Source organism: Ochotona princeps, chromosome 26 (genome assembly GCF_030435755.1).
Source record: "Ochotona princeps isolate mOchPri1 chromosome 26, mOchPri1.hap1, whole genome shotgun sequence".
NCBI classification, from domain to species: domain Eukaryota; kingdom Metazoa; phylum Chordata; class Mammalia; order Lagomorpha; family Ochotonidae; genus Ochotona; species Ochotona princeps.
In genome coordinates, this window is record NC_080857.1 from 21,757,908 (window position 1) to 21,777,236 (window position 19,329).

Here is a 19,329-nt window from a genome sequence, read left to right on the forward strand (position 1 = left end):
GGCGAGGTGCGGAGAGCAGTGGTCAGTTGGGCTGAGAGGAAGTTGGTGTGGAAGTGGAGGATCAGCTGCAGATCCTACCCCGGGCCCCCCTCTTTTCCTGCTTCTGTTCCATTTGCAAGCGATTTCTACCTGATCTTCCTGCTCCAGTCCTGTCTCCCTTACAGCCATCCTAAACCCTTTAGTCAAATTGATTTTTCTGAAATACAAAATCAGACCATGTCAGTCTCCTGCTTAAAATCCCATCACAGGCTTCTCACTGCCCTTAGGATAAAATCCTATCCTCTCCACCTGGCCTAGAAGACCAGCTACGAACAAAAGAGCCTTCTCCACAGTCAGCCTCATTCTCTGAGCCTCCTGCCTCAGCCAGCATTCCTCATCATCCTGTGAGCACAGTTGGCTTTCCCGTGTCTCTGTGTGTTTGCTTGGCTTGGGCTAGTCTCTTTGACTTGAATGCCCTTGCTACTTCCTTTTTTCTTCTTTGACTAATGCTCACTCATGCTTGAAGACTCATTTCAGGGTTCGTCTCCCTCTGAATGCCTCCCTCAGTCTCCAGGCTGGCTCAGGGACTGCCCGCTGCTCCCCCATCATTCTGTTCTTACCTCCACTTTTTACAGGAAGGATGTCTGTCTGTGTGTCTCCCTTGTCTTTCTCCCTCATTCCTTTGAGAACAAACCCCGTGTCTGATTTCCATTGCACCCACTGCTGTCTGGTACCAGGCTGAGCAAATCATAGGCTTTTTGTGTGTTTGTTAAACTCAATTGAGAGAGAATTCAGGTGGGAGACCACAGCATGCAGCCAGGACTTCCCCAGTAAGCCCGGGGACTGGTATATTCTGTCAATGCTAGACTCTTCTATGAGGGGAGAGTTACATGGTTCCTGAGTTCACATTGCACAGGAGGCTGATTGTGTACCACAGGGTTTCTACTACAAAGTGAAACATCTTTGTAAAATGGAGTGATTATGACCATACATTTTATGTCATCAGCATGTCACTTTTCCTTGCTTCATACTTTAAGAAGTGACTTAACTCTAACTCAAGTTTCCCAAAACATAAAATAGGGATAAAAACATTAGTGATATGTTAGGGCTGTTACGAAAATTACATGAGAATGTACTTAGCATTATGCATGCAATCAAAGCAAATGTTGCTTGCTATCATTAGCATATCTATTATTGTTATTTGAGGTGGTCCATAAGGGTCTCAAATTGAGCCATGTGCCTGAGTATGCCTAAGACCATGTGGGTTTCTAAGACCACCAAGAGGTTGGGTTCTCTCTTGGTATCTGAGCCTGGAGCAGTGGCACCAAATAAAGATCACTGACTTTGTCGTGGAAGAGGCCATCTCTTGTGTCTCCCTCTCTCAGCCAGAAACTATTTCCTGGAAGGAATGGAAAGAGCAACGGGAAATTCACAGGGAATTTTTCATCTAAAGTTCCAAAACTTGTATTCAGGCATTTACTAACCTCCTTACCTTCTTGCCTTGTTTTTTTCCCCTTTGTTTTCCCAGGGAAAATAAGCTTTCTAACTGACTTGATTCTAACCATGTGATAGCATATTCACTCCTAGAAACCTTGTCTGCTAGGCCCAGAGAAAATAAAGACCCTGAGCCACTTGAATTCTCCTGGAGGCAGTGAACCCATTAATCAGGGTTACATTCTATATCCTCTTTGTTTTCTCTCTGTGGCACTTATAAAACCCTGAATTTACACATTTGTGAAGTTAGTTAATGCATCACTCATGTATTATTCTGTGAACTATAGCAAAGACCATGTCTCCTCTGTTTATCATGGTGCCCTAAGTAGTGAGTGGGGGCACAGTAAATGGGGATTTTTGGGATGGATGAATGTAGTCACCAAACAAGCTTCCTCAGGCATCAGTCTTCTTTAAAAAAAATTATTATCAAAACTACAGTCATTTCTTTTGAAAATACATAGCAATCTTGTGAACAAATTCTGACTAGAATTTAGGGACTGTGTTAGACTTCTTGAAATTCTCTAAGATTGTGATCAAAGATTGCATGTTCCCTTGGGATACTGTGTGCTAGGTTGTATACTGTAGCCAGGAAGACCTTCCTGCTAACTGACTCTGTGGGTTAACTTGGTTTCCCAGAATGGCAAACAAGAGCTGAGGCTCACATTTCCTGTTAGTCCAGGTACTTATGAGGATGACTGTGGAGGAGCTGGGTGATTCAAGATACTCAGCATCCATTTTTAAGGTTGGCAAAGCTCTCCTACTGTGATGAACACAAAGATCCTCGTTTGCAGGTTGGACACTCACCCACCCTGGAGAAATGCAGGGAAGAATTTTAGTTCCTGGCCTTGACTTTGGAAACACCCTGACATTGTGGATTTGACCATTAAGGGTGGGAAGAAATAATGGATGATGACATATGCAATGGTTCGGAGGTGGACAACAACTTGATGTAATCCAAGAGAAGAAATGAAGGTCGTTGTTATTTAAATGTAGTAAGCTGGGTGGAGGAAGAGAAGGAGAGCGAGCACAGTGGAGGGGAAAGAGGAGAAAGGAGTTCATGCGATGCATGTTCTTCTAGCAAGAGCAAGGGTTTCAAGTAAGGGATGGTATACCTCAATTTGTTTTTGGATATTACCATGTCTGTATAGGCCAAATAGAGTTGAGAACTAGCCATTCTTGGATTTTAGTGAGTTCAGAGAGAGGGCTATGGGGGGCAGATTCAGTAGGTGAGGAGTGGTGCTGAAGAGGGGAGGAGAGGCAACAGACTGGTGCTGGGCTGGATGATGAATGGGAGGGAAGGACAGGCTTGCAGATTGACACAATGGTGTGGATGGGATGGGAACAGTGGAGAAGCAGAGCAGATATGAAAGACAGGACTTAGAATCTGTAAACTTGCTGTATAAATGCAAAACACCATTTCTTTGTTGCCAGAAGTACCTGTGTGTTTGTAGCTGGAGAAAAATGGGCAGATTCCTAGTGTGTGGTTATTTTCATTCTTGTTCTATCTCAGTCAGGCAGTAATGGAAACAGGAGTCTATCGTTTAAATTGCATTTTTATTTAAAAATTTTTAAATTAAAAAGCAGAGTGGTATATATCATTATACACACAGAGAAAGAGAGAGAAAGAGAGAAAGAGAGAGAGAGAGAGAGAGAGAGAGAGAGAGAGAGAGAGAGAATGTCTTTTATCCACTAGTTCATTTCCTAAGTGACTGTAATAGAGGCCATGCTGAACTTAGGAGCTTAGAGCTCCATCTGGGTCTCCCTCATGGGTGGCAAGAATTCAACTACTTGGGCCATCTTCCACTGCTTTCCCAGGCACATTAGCAGGGAGCTGGATTGCAGCAAGTATCTAGGATTCAAACTAGCACACTGAGATGAAATTTCATTGTTGCAGGCACCAGCTTAACCCACTGTGGTACAACACTGGTCCTTCTATTTGTGTTTTGTTTCGCTCTCTTTGTACTCAACTTTTAGTGGAATGAGATCAGCACATTAGGCTGTTTTCCACCCCTAAATCTTGTCCTATTAGATCATAGCTAATTTGCTTTATTAATAGTAATTTGTATTGCTTGAACCTTTGCGTGTTTGACTTGGCGATCTGCGTGGCCAGTTAACATTTATCCTCCTGTAATGGACTGCTTGATCCATCTGTAAGTACGTTTCTTTGGGGTGGGGGTTAAGAGCTGTTGTGGACTCAACCTTGGGCACAACGGACAGGACCACAGCTGTACTACAATTCAGGTAGTATTCTTTGTGATGATTTGGTTTCCCAGACTCAGAACTATCTGCTTGCTCCCAGAAGTTTTGAATTTGGGGATGAAGTTTTTAACCTAAGCAGCTCAATGACATACACAACAAAGTAGTAGTTTTTTTTTTAAGGACTTATTTATTTTTATTACAAAGTCAGATATACAGAGAGGAAGATCTTCCGTCCGGTGATTCACTCCCCAAGTGAGCGCAGCGGCCGGTGCTGTGCCGATCCAAAGCCGGGAACCTAGAATCTCTTCTGGGTCTTCCACGTGGGTGCAGGGTCCCAAAGCTTTGGGCTGTCCTCAACTGCTTTCCCAGGCCACAAGCAGGGAGCTGGATGAGAAGTGGAGCTGTTGGGATTAGAACCGGTGCCCATATGGGATCCCGGGGCGTTCAAGGCGAGGACTTTAGCTGCTAGGCCACGCCGCCGGGCCCCAAAGTAGTCTTGAGAGACTAACCTGTTAAAATGTAGTTCTGTATGTACCTTTGCCACAAACTTATACAAAATTCTGGAGTTTGACAAGGAAAGCTGAGAACCCTGGAAACAGCTTCAGTGGGGATGAAGACGCAGGCCATCTGTGGCCTGTATTCAGTTGATTCTTGACACTCACAGTTTGCAATGGATTGGAAGGTGACACTAGAAGGCTACCACTTGTGTTTCTATTGCCAATATTCTCAGCTGTTTTAAGCCATTCTTTAACTGAGTCTCCTCACTAGATGGTATTGAGGATGGAGCAGCTCTCATACATTATCATCTGTTTTTCCAAGTAAGATAACCTCATGTCACTCAAGGTGAAGCATCACACTGTGTTGATGGAAACCTGCTAACCCTCTGCTGACCCATCTTCTCATACCTTTTCCTGCCTCTCTGTTCTTTTCTAGGTCTCTGGCCTGTCAGGAGGACCCTTGGTGCTGCGGTGGAAGCCAGTGGCTAAGTCTTGTGTATGGCGTGGTTAAGGTTGCAGCCTCTCACCTCTGCCTTCCTCCATTTTGGGCTGGTTACTTTTGTGCTCTTCCTGAATGGTCTTCGGGCAGAGGCTCGTGGTTCAGGAGATGTGCCCAGCACAGGGCAGAACAATGAATCCTGTTCAGGGTCATCGGACTGTAAAGAGGGTGTCATCCTACCCATCTGGTATCCGGAGAACCCTTCCCTTGGGGACAAGATTGCCAGGGTCATTGTGTATTTTGTGGCCCTGATATACATGTTTCTAGGGGTGTCTATCATTGCTGATCGCTTTATGGCCTCTATTGAAGTCATCACCTCTCAAGAGAGGGAGGTGACTATCAAGAAGCCCAATGGAGAGACCAGCACAACCACTATTCGGGTCTGGAACGAGACTGTCTCCAATCTGACTCTTATGGCCCTGGGTTCCTCTGCTCCTGAGATACTCCTCTCTTTAATTGAGGTGTGTGGTCATGGATTCATTGCTGGGGATCTGGGACCGTCCACCATTGTAGGCAGTGCAGCTTTCAACATGTTCATTATCATTGGCATCTGTATCTATGTGATCCCTGATGGAGAGACACGTAAGATCAAGCACCTACGAGTCTTCTTTGTCACTGCTGCTTGGAGTATCTTTGCCTACATCTGGCTCTATATGATCCTGGCGGTCTTCTCCCCTGGTGTGGTCCAGGTCTGGGAAGGTCTCCTCACTCTCTTCTTCTTTCCAGTGTGTGTCCTTCTGGCCTGGGTGGCAGATAAACGACTGCTGTTCTACAAATACATGCACAAAAGGTACCGCACGGATAAACACCGGGGAATTATCATAGAGACAGAGGGTGACCACCCCAAGGGTATTGAGATGGATGGGAAAATGATGAATTCCCACTTCCTGGATGGGAATCTGGTACCCCTGGAAGGGAAGGAAGTGGATGAATCTCGCAGAGAGATGATCCGGATTCTCAAGGATCTGAAGCAAAAGCATCCGGAGAAGGATTTAGATCAGTTGGTGGAGATGGCCAATTACTATGCTCTTTCCCACCAACAGAAGAGCCGCGCCTTCTACCGGATCCAGGCCACCCGCATGATGACTGGTGCAGGCAACATCCTGAAGAAACATGCAGCAGAGCAAGCCAAAAAGGCATCCAGCATCACTGAGGTGCACACTGAGGAGCCTGAGGACTTTATCTGCAAGGTCTTCTTTGACCCATGTTCTTACCAGTGCCTGGAGAACTGTGGGGCCGTACTCTTGACAGTGGTAAGGAAAGGGGGAGACATGTCCAAGACCATGTACGTGGACTACAAAACTGAGGACGGTTCTGCCAATGCCGGAGCTGACTATGAGTTCACAGAGGGCACTGTGGTTCTGAAGCCAGGAGAGACACAGAAGGAGTTCTCTGTGGGCATCATTGATGATGACATTTTTGAGGAAGATGAACACTTCTTTGTACGGTTGAGCAATGTCCGCCTTGAGGAGGAGCAGCTGGAGGAGGGGATGTCTCCAGTCATGCTCAACAATCTTCCCTTGCCTCAAGCTGTCCTTGCATCCCCCTGTGTGGCCACAGTGACTATCTTGGATGATGACCATGCAGGCATCTTCACATTTGAGTGTGATACTGTTCATGTCAGTGAGAGCATTGGTGTTATGGAGGTCAAGGTTCTGCGGACATCAGGTGCCCGGGGCACAGTCATCGTTCCCTTTAGGACAGTAGAAGGGACAGCCAAGGGTGGTGGTGAGGACTTCGAAGACACTTATGGGGAGCTGGAATTCAAGAATGATGAAACCATGTAAGTAGTCTTTTGGTGTTCTCCTCCCGCATTCCACTTCCTGTGTTTTCTTTCTGTGTTTCCACTGCACTCTTTGAAAACTCTTGCTTATGTTGTGCTAACGTCAACCTTTGATTCCTATCACAGGTATGCAGGATAAGCAGACCCTGCCAGCCAGATTGTGCTTCCAAATCCTCTTTCGGGTTTCACTCTTTATATTGTGACTGGTCAAAGAATCTGGTGACGGGCCCTTTGGGTATAGGGCATCTTGACATCTCCTGAAACTCAAAATGATGCTTGGGTGGCGTGTGAGTTGACAGCAGTTTTGTGATAGATCTTGAAGGATTCCATGGCTACACAGGAGCTAGGCAACTGCTTAGGTCTCTCTTTCCTGCCTTTGCTTTGAAGCTAATCTTTTCTGTTCTGTGGGAGGAGGAGCTCACTCAGGACATCCCTGAGAAAGCAAATGGCATTGGCTTTGCCCCTGGTGTTGGGTTACAATTGGGTAAAAGATAAAAGGCACCTCTCCTTCAATCTGGAAATTGTGTGATTGTTTATCTTTAAATGCCCATATAGTGTTTGACAATGCAAGGTTGCCCAGCTGAGGTGAGCAGAATAACCTGTATGGCTTGGGTACTGCTGGAGATGCGTTGCAGAAGTTGAGTTCCCAGGGCGGTGGCCACTTGCCTGTAGTCTAGGTTCTAAACTCTGAAATCTGGCAAAGCAGGGAGAGAAAAGCCTTTACTAATTGTTGGACAATATCTACCTGTGTGGCCATCTTTTCACAGTCCAGGACTCTCCTGAAGTACTTCCCAGGTTACTGGTGCAGATACTCCTTCAGAAACTCCAAGTGTTGGGCTTCCGTTGCCTTGGTTACCCTAAGGGTCCTCCCCATCAAATCTTTTTGCACATTGGGTATTCTGTTATTTTACTAGGTAGAGGGCTTTGAAAAAGAAAACTAGATTGTTTCCCTCTGGGACTTGCAGCTTATAAGATGCCAGACTGTCTAGAGTGGTTGAGCAGGATGGAAATGAGAAAGGGCAACCTCCCTCTGAGTTCCTGTTTGTTCCCACAAGCAATAGGCAGACGCAGGAGATGTTGTAAAGAATATGATGTTGAACTGCATTAAGAACCAGACATGAACCCCTGCAACTTCTAGAAGAGAGAAGGAAGGTCCCCCAAGAAAAGGTAGATCATTAGACTAGAGCAAGAAGTGTCATAGAGAAACTTGTTCAAAAAGGGTGGGGTTCCACTGAGCACAGGGCTGAGGGACCCAGGAGATTCTTGCAAAGGATTTGACTTTGGACAAGTCATTTAGTGGCTGTGAATCTCACTGTCTCGTGTGCACAGTGGGAATGCCAAACACTGTTCGGACAAGAGGCTGGGTCACATGTGTTTGGAGTTCCTTTCCACTCGAGGATTGTCTACCCCAGACACACATGTACTCAGCGTAGGTCATATTTGTATTAAGCCAAAAATGAAACAGAAGATATTGTCTCCTGAAGGAAAATAGCCGTTGACAAATTGATTTATTAGGGCTCTGTTTAGTCATTTTGCTGGGAAGGATAATCATTTGTTAGCGTAAGTAGAAACCTGTGTCTTTCAGAGAATACTGTCCATTTATATATGCTCTGGGGAGAGAGCGTATGCATACAAATGAAGGACAGGCCCTTGCCTGGAAGACAAAATTTCACACGTAATTGTGGCAGTGTCAGTGGACAATATATGACAACAGGGCCACACGATTTGCTATAATCCCACAGCCTCCGGATTTCGCTCATGGGGTACCCTCCCTACTATTGGCATGCAAGGTGGTTTTTGAGAGAACAGAGACTGGGTTCCAGTTTCCCTATTCCTTTAATAATAATTTTTATACTTGTGATCTCTGATATGACTAAGCCTTTCTCACATTCACTTGGATTTCAGTTTGTGCAGTATCTTGGTATAAATGAATAATGAGTGTTCATTCACTCTACACGCATATCAATATCCAGAAGTTTAAGGTGCTAATCCACGTAGTCTGAGCTTGGGTGAACAACTCTGTGTTCACATCTGCTCCTTTGCATTATGTTTTTAGATTGTAGTACTGTTTTACCCTTTGAGACTTATTTGTCGTAGAAGGATGAATCCAGAACCCGTTACTCTGTCCTCACTCTGCAGCTCTGACCTTAATACTTTAAAATTGTAATTTTCCAACTTGAAGCAGTGTTATGTAAGCAGAAAAACCATGGGTTCTAAGTACTCGAGATGAGAATTCTGATGCTGTTGCGGAAGTGGGGAGAGATGTCCAAGACCATGTATACAGGAATCTTAACAACCTAGGAGAGCTATAATGATGATTCAGTTGTGTGTAGTGTATCTGGTGGATGTTATGTGTTGGACAAATGAAGTGCTTAACAGTAATACTCTTCAGAACGTACTGATGAAATGGTCGGTTTACTTAGTTTTCTGTGAAAACCTAATAAATGAGCATGCTGGTTTTGGGTTACCACAGATAGTCCTAACTTAAACTTATAAAATGTTAGAGCCAGAAAGGACCTGAAAGTGTCTTCTGGAGTCTTGCTTCCTAAATTTTAACTTGCTTATCAGTCACCCAGGGATCTTGCCAAAATGCAGGAGGTCTTGGCTGGGGGTTGAGTTTCTATATTTGCAATAAGCTTCCGATGCTGCCTGTCCCAACTTGGAGTGGAAAGGCTTTAAAGCTCTTGACCAAATAATGAGATGCAGAGAAGATGGCTTTTCAAGTGACTAGCTAATTTAATCATGAATATTTGTTTTCCAGTTCCAACTTTGAACCCCAGTCTAGCAAAAACCCAGATCTTGCCCTGAGGCCCTGCTAATTGCAATATCAATCTGGAAACTGAAATTGAACCCTCAGGGTAGTTGGACAGATGCTACATAATAGTCAGAGCAATTCCATTTTCTAGTCCCTACCCCTTTAGGTTTCTTTATTTGCCTACCAAGCCTGGTAGTGTCCTAATATTTTGTTCTCACCATATCCCTCTAAATATAATCAAATCATATAGTCAGGCTGGGGCTCTGCTAATAATATTGGATCCGTGAAATCACCTGTTCGGCTTTATGCTTTGCTTCTTCAACGCTGCCCTTAGTAGCATAATGGGATAGATGGGCATTGAGTGCTAATGTCTGACAGGCAGATGTGAATCCATCATTCACCAGCTGAGTAATTTTGAATGAAGTCATTGCACTTTTCCAAGTCCTAGTGTTTTTCTTTTTTTTTTGAAATGATAAAAATAACAGTGTCTGTCATGCAAGAGCGTGGTAAAATGTAAAACATGCATTAAAAAATGCGCCTTTAGCACAGAACCTTCTCATAGAAGGTAAACAATTCAGTTAACAAACATTTTAAAAATATTTTCTTTGTGTTAGATACATTGCTAGACACAGGGAATAAATACCTGAGTGAGGCAAGACAACATTTCAGCATTCAAGGATCTTACCCTCAGGGGAAAGGATGAAGGTAACTAGAGAAATCAAAGTAAGATGGCTGAGACAGATCAGTGAGAGAGAGAGGAGAGCTCCCTGCCTTGTGGGACACTCTGAAGTCACCTTCATGAGAGCAGTGGGGGTCGCTACCTTACAGTCATGCCACCATAAACCCTTGACATTTGACAAGGCTGCTACTGACGTCTTCAAGACCTAGAAGAACACTTACCTTTGGGACTATCCCTACAGTACATTGTGGGAGTTATGACCCTTAAGACTTAGCACACAATAACACAACCTCACAGATGTATGGCTTCTGTCTGCATGCTAATATCACTCATTAGACAAATGATTGGCTTCTCCATTCCAGGATCACAGCATGCCATTGCAAAATAACAGATGATGGCAGCTCACGGGCCTTGAGGGTCTCTGGGAATAGTCAAAGCCACAGATGTCAAATATGCAAATATCGGTATCTACTATAATTAACTATAGCAGAGGCCTCTTTAAAAGAAGAATGAAGTGTTGATGGTGCTGTACATTTGCAGACTAAATCAGAATGTGAAGGTTGGAAGGTATATGACCTTCTGTTTCACAAATTACAAAGCCAAGATTCAGAGAAGGAAAGGGGTTTGTCCAAGATCACACAGCTCTATAGCAGGAAAGAGTTAGGGTTGAGGGCCACTGTTGCAGCACAGTGGGCTTAGTCATCAGCAGGCGTCATATATCGGAGCAAGAATTCCAGTCCCACACGTTTGGTTTTGATGCACCTGCTAACGCAGCTAAGAAAGCAGCAAGAGATGGCCCAAGTACTGGGCCCCTGCACCCATGTGAGAGTCTAGGATGGAGTTCCATGCTCTGGCTTCAGCCTGGCCCAGTCCAGCCTGTTTCTGACATTTAGAGAGAAAATCAGCAGATTGAGAAACTATCTTTCTGCCTTTCAAATATTAAAATTCATCTTTTTATTTTATAATAAGGCTGTGAAAGATTTTAAAAGTGATTATTTAATTGTTACCCCCCAGTTCTGGTTTGTATTTCTCCATTTTATTTTTATCTATCAGTAAAGGTTGCAAAGAACCAGGCTCTTGGGTGGAAGATGCTTCAGAAGTCTGAATCCAGAAGCATCATGCGACAAATGTCTTAACTAGGAATGCTAACATAGTGTGATTATTGATTCACCCTGAGACTGCTTAGGAAGGAAAATATTGAGTCCATAGACATGTTTTTTGTTTGTTTGTTTGTTTTAAGAGCTTTCTTTAAGTTGATTCTTTACCAAGAAAAAGAGACATGCACAGCTGGGACAGCTTTGAGGCTGTGCTGATCAGCTGCATTTCAGACCTTGTTCCATTCACTAATGAGTTATTTTCGTTTTATTTTTTTTTCAAAAATGATGCAGGCCCTTTCCCTCCAGGACTGCTTTCTCTGTAATGTTTCTACTCCAAGAAATCTGTTTACTGACAGCTCTCATGGTACAATTTGTGTACTGTCCAATGTGACTGCATTGGACAGTTTCCTCTGGGGAGCTTCTCTTGGCAGACACACAGGGATAGGTTTATCTGTAGATCATCCCACATAACCTGAGACAAGCCCCAAGCCCCAGGCAGGTTAGAGACGGTAACAGCTCTTCCCCACTACATTGTTCCCTGTCTCTTTCCTTCCATCTTCAAGGCCAGAAATAAGATTCTTCCCTGCTTTTAAGTAGACAGTCCATTGCTAGAACTTGCAGCTCAGAGGGGGCATGTCCTTGGCAATGATGTCTTCTGAGGAGAGAATCAGTCTCTAGGGTCAGTGGTTGGATGGGGGTAGTTAATAGTGCGGTGACGCATCTCAAGTAGGACAGTGCAAACATAGTTCCCAGGTGTCTACGTCCAAAGGAGTGAGTGAAGGCTATATGGATATTTTTAAATGAAAGAGAGTGAGGGAGAGAGAGAGAGAACTTCAACCTGCTGGTTCACTACCGAATGCCTGCAACAACTAGTGCTAATCTCAGCGCTGAGAGCAAAGAGTGAGGAACCCAATGCAGTTCTTCCACGTGCTTGGCAGGAACCCAGCTATCTGAACCATCACCTGCTGCCTGGCAGAGTATGCATTGGCGAGAAGCAGGGATTGGGAGCCAGAGCTGGGAATTTAATGCAGACACTCCCCATGCACAACACTGGTGTCTTAACCACTAGACCAAATGCCAACCGTGCTCTGAGTATTATGGCCATAGGCACCCTAGGTTCCAATACAGTTTTTTTTTTCTCTCAATTTCTGAGATTGTTAAATCAAAGACCTAGTAAATATGTACAATTATTATGTTTGACTCAAAAGTGTCAAAAAAAAAAAAGTATGTCAGAGAATAGCATATTACAACTCCAGGTCCACAATGTAGCCCAGATCTTCTGAGAACCTTACATATCTGCAGAAATCTCCAGGAAAGCCAGAGCCCTCCTGGGTAAGCATCCCCTGGCAACACTGAAGTAGGCAGCTCTTGTCACTGACTTAACCACACTGCTTGTATAGTGTGCCCCCTCCCTAAGTCTACTTACAGAGTGATCTCTCAGTGGTGCAGGGTCAGAGATCCCACCTGGGAGAACATGGTTGGGGGGAAGCTTGAGGAGAAAGAGGTTCTATGGTTAGAGACAGTCTCTTGGTCAGTCACTCCGAGGACTAGAAAGCTTATTCCTCAAAGCCTCCACTTTGTGCTGCTTGGAAACGGCTAACTGGGGCTTCAGGCAACAGTAACGAAGGGCTGTCGCTTGACATCCTGCCCTGGGTCTTGTTGCTATTCTTCTTCTTTCTTAAAGCTTCTGGCCCTTGCAGCCAAGTTCCTCCTTCCTTCTCAAGATTGAAGGCAAAGGTTACCAGAACAAAGTAAGGTTGGTGAGTGAGGAGGACCTTCCTGCTCATTTATTTCCCACATGTGTTTGGCTGGAGCACGAATATCACTCCTCCTGCATCCTTTGGTTATGCACCCTACCTCAAGGGTGGAGGTCAGAACTGTGGTCTCCAACCACTCAAGCTATTGTTTCCTTGTTTTTATTTTCAAGAGAGACTGCTCTGTGTTTGCAGAACTCAGGTGGAAGTCTTGGCGTAGAGCCAGGGACACATACTTGATTGGTGAAGAGAGAGAACTTGAGCTGCAAATGCAGCAATGTCCCCGTATTTAAATTCTGCACAGCCTGGAAACATTTTTGCAAGAATCAAATGAGTATTTTTGCTAAGTCACCGTGAAGAAAAGCACTAGGTAAATATTCTCAGGTAACATGAGAGTTATCATTCATAAGGATTCTCTCTCCACCCCACCACCTACTGGGTACCCAAGTAAGAAATTATCAGGCTAGCTAGAGAAGAATTTAAAGTGGAGAGTGCAATTTAGTGCAAATAGGGAGGAAAACTTTTTTTTCTGAAAATGTAATGACTACTAGATATGTGTGTGTATTTAAGTTCAGCTTTGAATCTGGCCCCTTTATTACCCTCCATAGCCAAGCTCAGCATAGACACATCTTGGCTAACCTATGCCTGGTTGAGCCCACTTCAATTACCATTTGGTGGGTGGGGGTTCATATGCTTGACACCATATTTTGTATTAGGTCTCCAAATAAGGGCTTCTTGACTGTAATGTAATTCTCAGAATCTGGCTGCTAGCGAGGTTATGGATTGTGGATGACTCCAAACATCATCTTGATCCAATAATCCACCTTTTTCCAGTCTGTTAAGTCCTGCTTCGCCAACCTTTTGGATGGCTCCCTGTGCATTCCCACCTGCCCTCCTGACCTTGATTTTTTTAAGCTGTGCTGGTGCAGGGCGTCCTCAGCCACCAGGACTCTCTCTTGGATAAGAATCTCTCTTTCTTCCAAGTGTTATTGCTGCATCTTTGCTTTCTCTGCTCCATTCCATGTGCATCTTCTCATCTTAGGATTTTATTCCTGATACTCCCTTTCTTGACTGTGCTGGGGGCTGCCCTCTGTCTCCCATCTGATCCACGATGTTCTTGGGTAATAGAGAAGTAGCTGTGCAAGTGTTGTGCAACAAAGCTCATCATTCGGGCAAGAAAGCCCTCACTTCATGATTGCAGTAGGGGTGGATACCTCCCAGAAACCCAGTTGTTCACTTTGGAGCTCTTTCTTCTTTCACTTCACGTGTTTTCCTTGATGTATGTGAAGGCAAGAAGATTTGATTGTGAAGACGCAGCCTAGGCTGGGACAAAAGTATTCAGAAGCCACTGGAGATGCCGAAGCTCTGGGTTCCACCTTCTCTTTCTCCTTCCCCGTGGTCTATGTTTCTGACATCTCTGGTTCTCTGTGTGTCTTCTTCTTCTCTGTTCCTTCCAGCTTACAATGATACCAGTCAGGCCAACAGTCTTGTCTCCTGCCCCACTTCTCCATATATGCTTTCAGCTCCTACCTGGAAAGACATTTCTAGTCTATGTCAAAGCCACTGGCTAGATGTAAGCTGGTTTTCCTGTGTCAAGTACCCCCTTCCTCCCACACCAGTTAATTTGCCACAACTGGATAATGGAATAGAAAAGTGAAGTGGCCGTGGGGATGCTGTGATAAGCTCCAAGAAGATGTATCTATAAGTGCTGAGCAATGTCTCTTCGAAGGGAGCCCCATGCCTTTCACCTTCAAACTGGCACAGGTGTACAATCCCCAGAGAGCGCTGATTTTACAGTGGCCTGTGCTGGAGCTGTAAGCTGGAGAATGGGAGAAATGGGCCCCCTTCTGGGCTCCCATGTCCAATCAGATGCAACAAGCTGATCTCAAACTCCACAGCCAATGTCGGATTGGCTTCTGCTCAGATCTACAGAAAACCCTGCTAGTGGGTGATGCTCAGTCCCATTTCAGGGCTACCTGGGTCATTTGTCCCTTTTTTTTTTTTTTTTAACCTTTCTTTGATCTGTCCTCTGGAGGAGATAAGAATCAGAAGATAATTTGCTGTCATTTGCAAGTGTGCTATTTGGGTACTGAGTCACTTTCAAAACATTTTTCTGGGGTTTGGGTTTCCAGGACAGCTTGCATTCCAGACCAAGACAGAAGTTTCCCTCCCTCTTGTGCCTGCCAGGGATAGAATGGCAGCTGCCCTGGAGGCTCTCACCCCACCCCCTGTGGTCAGCTGCACTTTGCTGCAGCCAACAGACACCTGCTTGTGATCCTAAGGGTTGTAACCCAAAGCCTTGCTAGGCGCTCCTCCTGGGAAGCCCAAGTGTTCTCATCTGTTTCTGGCATTATGTATGGCTCTATCAGGTGCACAAGGCTGGGTTGGAAACAGGATTTCCTTTGGTGTCCACTCCAGACAGCTAGTAGTGTCTGTCCACAAGCCAACTTAGAATTTATGAGGCTGTGTCTGAACTCAGCTGTAGGTGGAAGAAACAGACAGGGTTCCACCAACCTGAGACTAGAGACAGAACTTCACAGAATAAAGAAGAGTTAGGCATTGTGGTGCAACAGATCAAGTCCCTGCTTAGGACACCCACGTCCTGTATCGGAGTGCTGGTTAGAATTCTGTCTTCTGCTCCGCATCCAGCTCCCTGCTGGTGCACCTAGGAGGAGGCAGATCATGGTCCGAGTGCTTGGATCCCTGCCACCCACATAGGAGATCTGGGTGAAGGTCTTGATTTCTTGATTCAACCTGAGTTAGCCCTGGCTGTTGCTGCCATTTGGGGAGTAAATCAGTGGATGGAAGATCACCCACTTCTCACCCACTTCTCTCCATCTGTGTGTGTGCGTGTGTGTGTGTGTGTGTGTGTGTGTCTTCTTCTCTGTCACTGTGCCTTTCAAAAAAATTCTTACAAAGAAATGAAAATGGGAATATTCATTTGATTGAGATGCTTGAGAATGAAACTGGGCAGTTCTAATGAGAAAAACCTCCATGAATCACTCTCCTTTATGCTACATTACGCAGAACCTTCTTCTGTTCCTTGGATGGAGCCACAGGGACATAAATTACCACTGAACGTAAGAAGCAGATGATTCCCATATACGACTAGGATCTTTCAAACTGCTTCCTGACACGGCAGGTTTCCTTAACATACCGATACAGCCCCCTGCCTCATACCAATTTCAATACCTGTCCCCCTCTACCCCCCCCCCCCGCCCCATGGAACCCACATTTTAGAATAATGTTTGCTAATTACGGAATGGAGTTCCATTTTATTTTTTTTTCTCACAAAATACAGCAAAAGAGAGTTGAAAGTTCTCTAATGAGTTAATCTAATTGTAGCCAAGGCAGAGGATAATGCTGCTACAGCTAATCTGTATGGACTGTTGGAAGAATATCAGGCTTTGTGCTTGGGGGCTGGGGGAGTTAAAGAATGTATAGATTGAACACAGCCAAAAGCTGGCTGTCAGAGGAACAGACTTTGGAGATGATAGCCATTAACTGTTGAAGGTTGTTTAGGTGAAAGTAGCTCCCTAGGGAGAAGAGACTATTCTGGAAAGAATGGAAACGGTGCTGGTTCCCTGGGCTACACTGTTGTTCAGACGCCTGGAAAGGCTTACCAATGTTGTTATTTTTCCTGCACAATAAGACATAGGGTATTTGTATAAAACATGAAATTTAGTGTTGCAAATTACAGTTGATCTGCCATATTCATGGGTTCCACCTCTATGAATCAAGCCAACCACGGACTGACTCTATTTTGGAGAAAAATCTTATCTGTACTAAACAGGTATGGATTTTGTTGCTTGTCATTCTTCCTGAAACAATACAGTGTAACAAGTCTTTAAATAGTCTTTTTTTTTAAAGATTTATATATTTTTTTATTTTTGTTACAAAGTCAGATATACTGAGAGGAGGAGAGATAGAGAGGAAGTGGAGCTGCCGGGATTAGAACCAGCGGCCCTATGGGATCAAGGCAAGGACCTTAGCCACTAGGCCACGCTGCCGAGCCCCTACATAGTCTTTACATGGCATTAGGCATTGTAACTCACCTCAAGATGATAGCATGCAGGATTGTACACACTTTGGGGACACAATTAGTATCTAGCAAATGAATGAATGAATCAATGAATGAACAAAATGCGTGGACTCTTGACACATGACTTCCTGTCCTCTGTCTCCAAGTTGCAGCTACTCAGAGATCTAGGATTGCAATACACCTGGCAAGCCTGTGGGCCAGAGTGTGCTGGCCATGCTCCACTCTTCACTTCCTTTATCCTCTTCCAGTCTCAGTAAGACCCACAGCATCCTTGATCTCTTCTACAGCCTGACCCCAGCCGATGCTCCCACCCTGCAAAGGGGTCTGCTGCCCAGCTGCTCTGATTATGGACCACCTATGATGCTCAGGATGCACCCCATAATTCGGTTAAACACCCCCTCCCAAGAGTGTGTAATTATGTCCTCCTGGGCCTTGTAATTGCAGCCCCATGCCACTGCCCTGAGCTGCCCTCTGCAACTGCCCAAGCCCTGTTCCTGGGACACAGCTAATCTTAGCAGATTGGGTGCAAGTTTGTGCATTTTTTGCAGTACTTACTCAGACATCTCTGCAGTGGGTTCTTGTTGGCAGGACAGGTCTGCCTAAGGGAGGCTCTCTTCAGTCCCACTCCATTCTTTACTCTAGGGTGCTCAGACAAGGACTATTCTTGATGCTTGGGAGTCCCCGTCATCTCCTGGTCCCAATCTAGTAGTCTCCCAAAGTCTTCCCGGGCTTTGTTAGAGTGACGGATAAGGCTTATGCCTGAGTTCTGTTTTAGCTTGTGGGAAGTGGGAATGCACGTCCTAGAGTCACTGTGGATGTCCTTCCTGGGGGATGCAAATGCTGGATTGTGTGGGGAGGGGTGCCTGTTGTGTCTGGAGCAGTGGTGAGCTGCTGTAATTGTCTGGAGCAGTGGTGAGCTGCCCCACCTTTTGTAGTGACTGGAGGGCAAAGAAGACTCTAGTCTCCAATCCTTTCTGCCTTGGAAGTTCCCAGTTGTTTGAGCTGTATGTAAGTCACCTGCTTGTTTAGGGATGTGGTTGTATCACCTGCTTTCCTTTGCAGAGGCAGGCAGGCCTGAGTGAGGCATGACTGAAAATGCTGTTGGTCCTCCTAAAGGTGACGGAGACCGTGGCGGCACTGGTGGGTGCACAGGAGACAATGAGTGAGCGTCAGGCAGTTTAAAGACAGATTTTTTTTTGCCTCATCATTGCCACGGTGAAATCACTCATAAAGGAAGAGTGAGAGCAAGGCTGTGGGCTGAATCCAATCCCCACATGGGGTTAATAGAACAGCATGGTTAACTGCATGGACCAGGACAGACAGAGTTACTACCTGTTGGTGATGTGACCAGGAGAAAGTTAATCTTTCACTTGACTCATTTTCATAGGCTGACAAGTCACTACCTACCTCGTATGGTATTTGAGAGAATTGAATATGGTCATGCCAAGTAAGACCTTTTAGCTTAGTGCCTACGCTCAATTACAATGAGAACGTCATATGCTGGTTGTTTAGTAGCTAGTGGAATCTTGGCCATGTCTCAACCATTCTGATCTATCTGGGCAAGCATTTTGCTCAGGTTCCTCTGTTATGTGCAAGGAGACTAATAAGGCTTGTAGAAAAGCGGAATTAAAAGTGAAGTTTCTTGTGGTGCCCAAATTCTTCATAGTTTTTCATTGTTCCCATTATTTATGAACTTTCTGAAGACCCCCGCATATTCCCTCCTTGAGCCTGAGGTGAACTTCTAGGAAGAGACAGTTGATCTCAAGACAGAAAGAGTCAAAGAGCTGTCTGGAGGAAGGTGGAGGAACTTGCCATTATCTGGGCTTCCTTTGAGGATGTCAGGAAATATGACAGGTTGCTCCCCTGAGGAGAGAGCAGCCCCAGGCTGGGGCAAAAGGTGACCTTGAGGTTGATGCTTATGCATCCTGATGTGGATTTTATCAGACATGTTTGAGAGATGAAGGGGAAGAAAGAAGGGATGCGGAGAATATAGAATGAAAGGAGAGGGAGAGGCAAGCTCTGGGAGGAGGGTGAGCAAAAGTCTTTGTTAGCTCAAGGGTGTGCATATGTGGGTTTTTGCCGGGCCCTCTGAACATAGAACAACTCCATTAATTACATCATGGACTCCAGAGGGCCAGTGGGCATGGCTGGAGCAACAGTGGAGCATCTAGAGCCATTGATGACTGAGTAGTGTTAGTGGAAAAAATGTGAATTCAGAGTGGAGTCACGGCTATGGATTCACGTGAAAAAAAAGGTGCAAACCAGCCCCTCTGGACTCCTCTTGAGGGATCCCCTGCCCTTAATGAGCCAATTCACTCATCACACTGTGGAAGGCACTGTTCTCTCCTTTCCCCTGACATCGCTGAAGAGGAGGTTGAGTGATTTAAGAATTAAACACTTTGCTATCTGATCCTGGTGTTCTCAGTCAGGGTCCTATACTTATGATTGTAAAATTAGTTAGGTAGATTGGGGACAGTACACTGTAGCATATGAGTGTCGGTTCATGTCCCAGGTGCTCCACTTCCAATACAGCTCCCTGCTTATGACCTGG

General features: G+C 45.1%; 1 protein-coding gene across 1 annotated transcript in view; it reads left to right on the forward strand.

Annotated features, from left to right (window-relative positions):
* Nucleotides 1-4,605: 4,605 nt before the first annotated feature.
* SLC8A3 (solute carrier family 8 member A3) overlaps nucleotides 4,606-19,329 on the forward strand; it is a 121,883-nt gene continuing 107,159 nt past the window's right edge. The window contains exon 1 of the mRNA XM_058655231.1: nucleotides 4,606-6,451. Within this exon, the coding sequence (XP_058511214.1) occupies nucleotides 4,668-6,451 (1,784 nt within the window). The 5' untranslated portion in view covers nucleotides 4,606-4,667. The remainder of the gene's footprint in view (nucleotides 6,452-19,329) is intronic.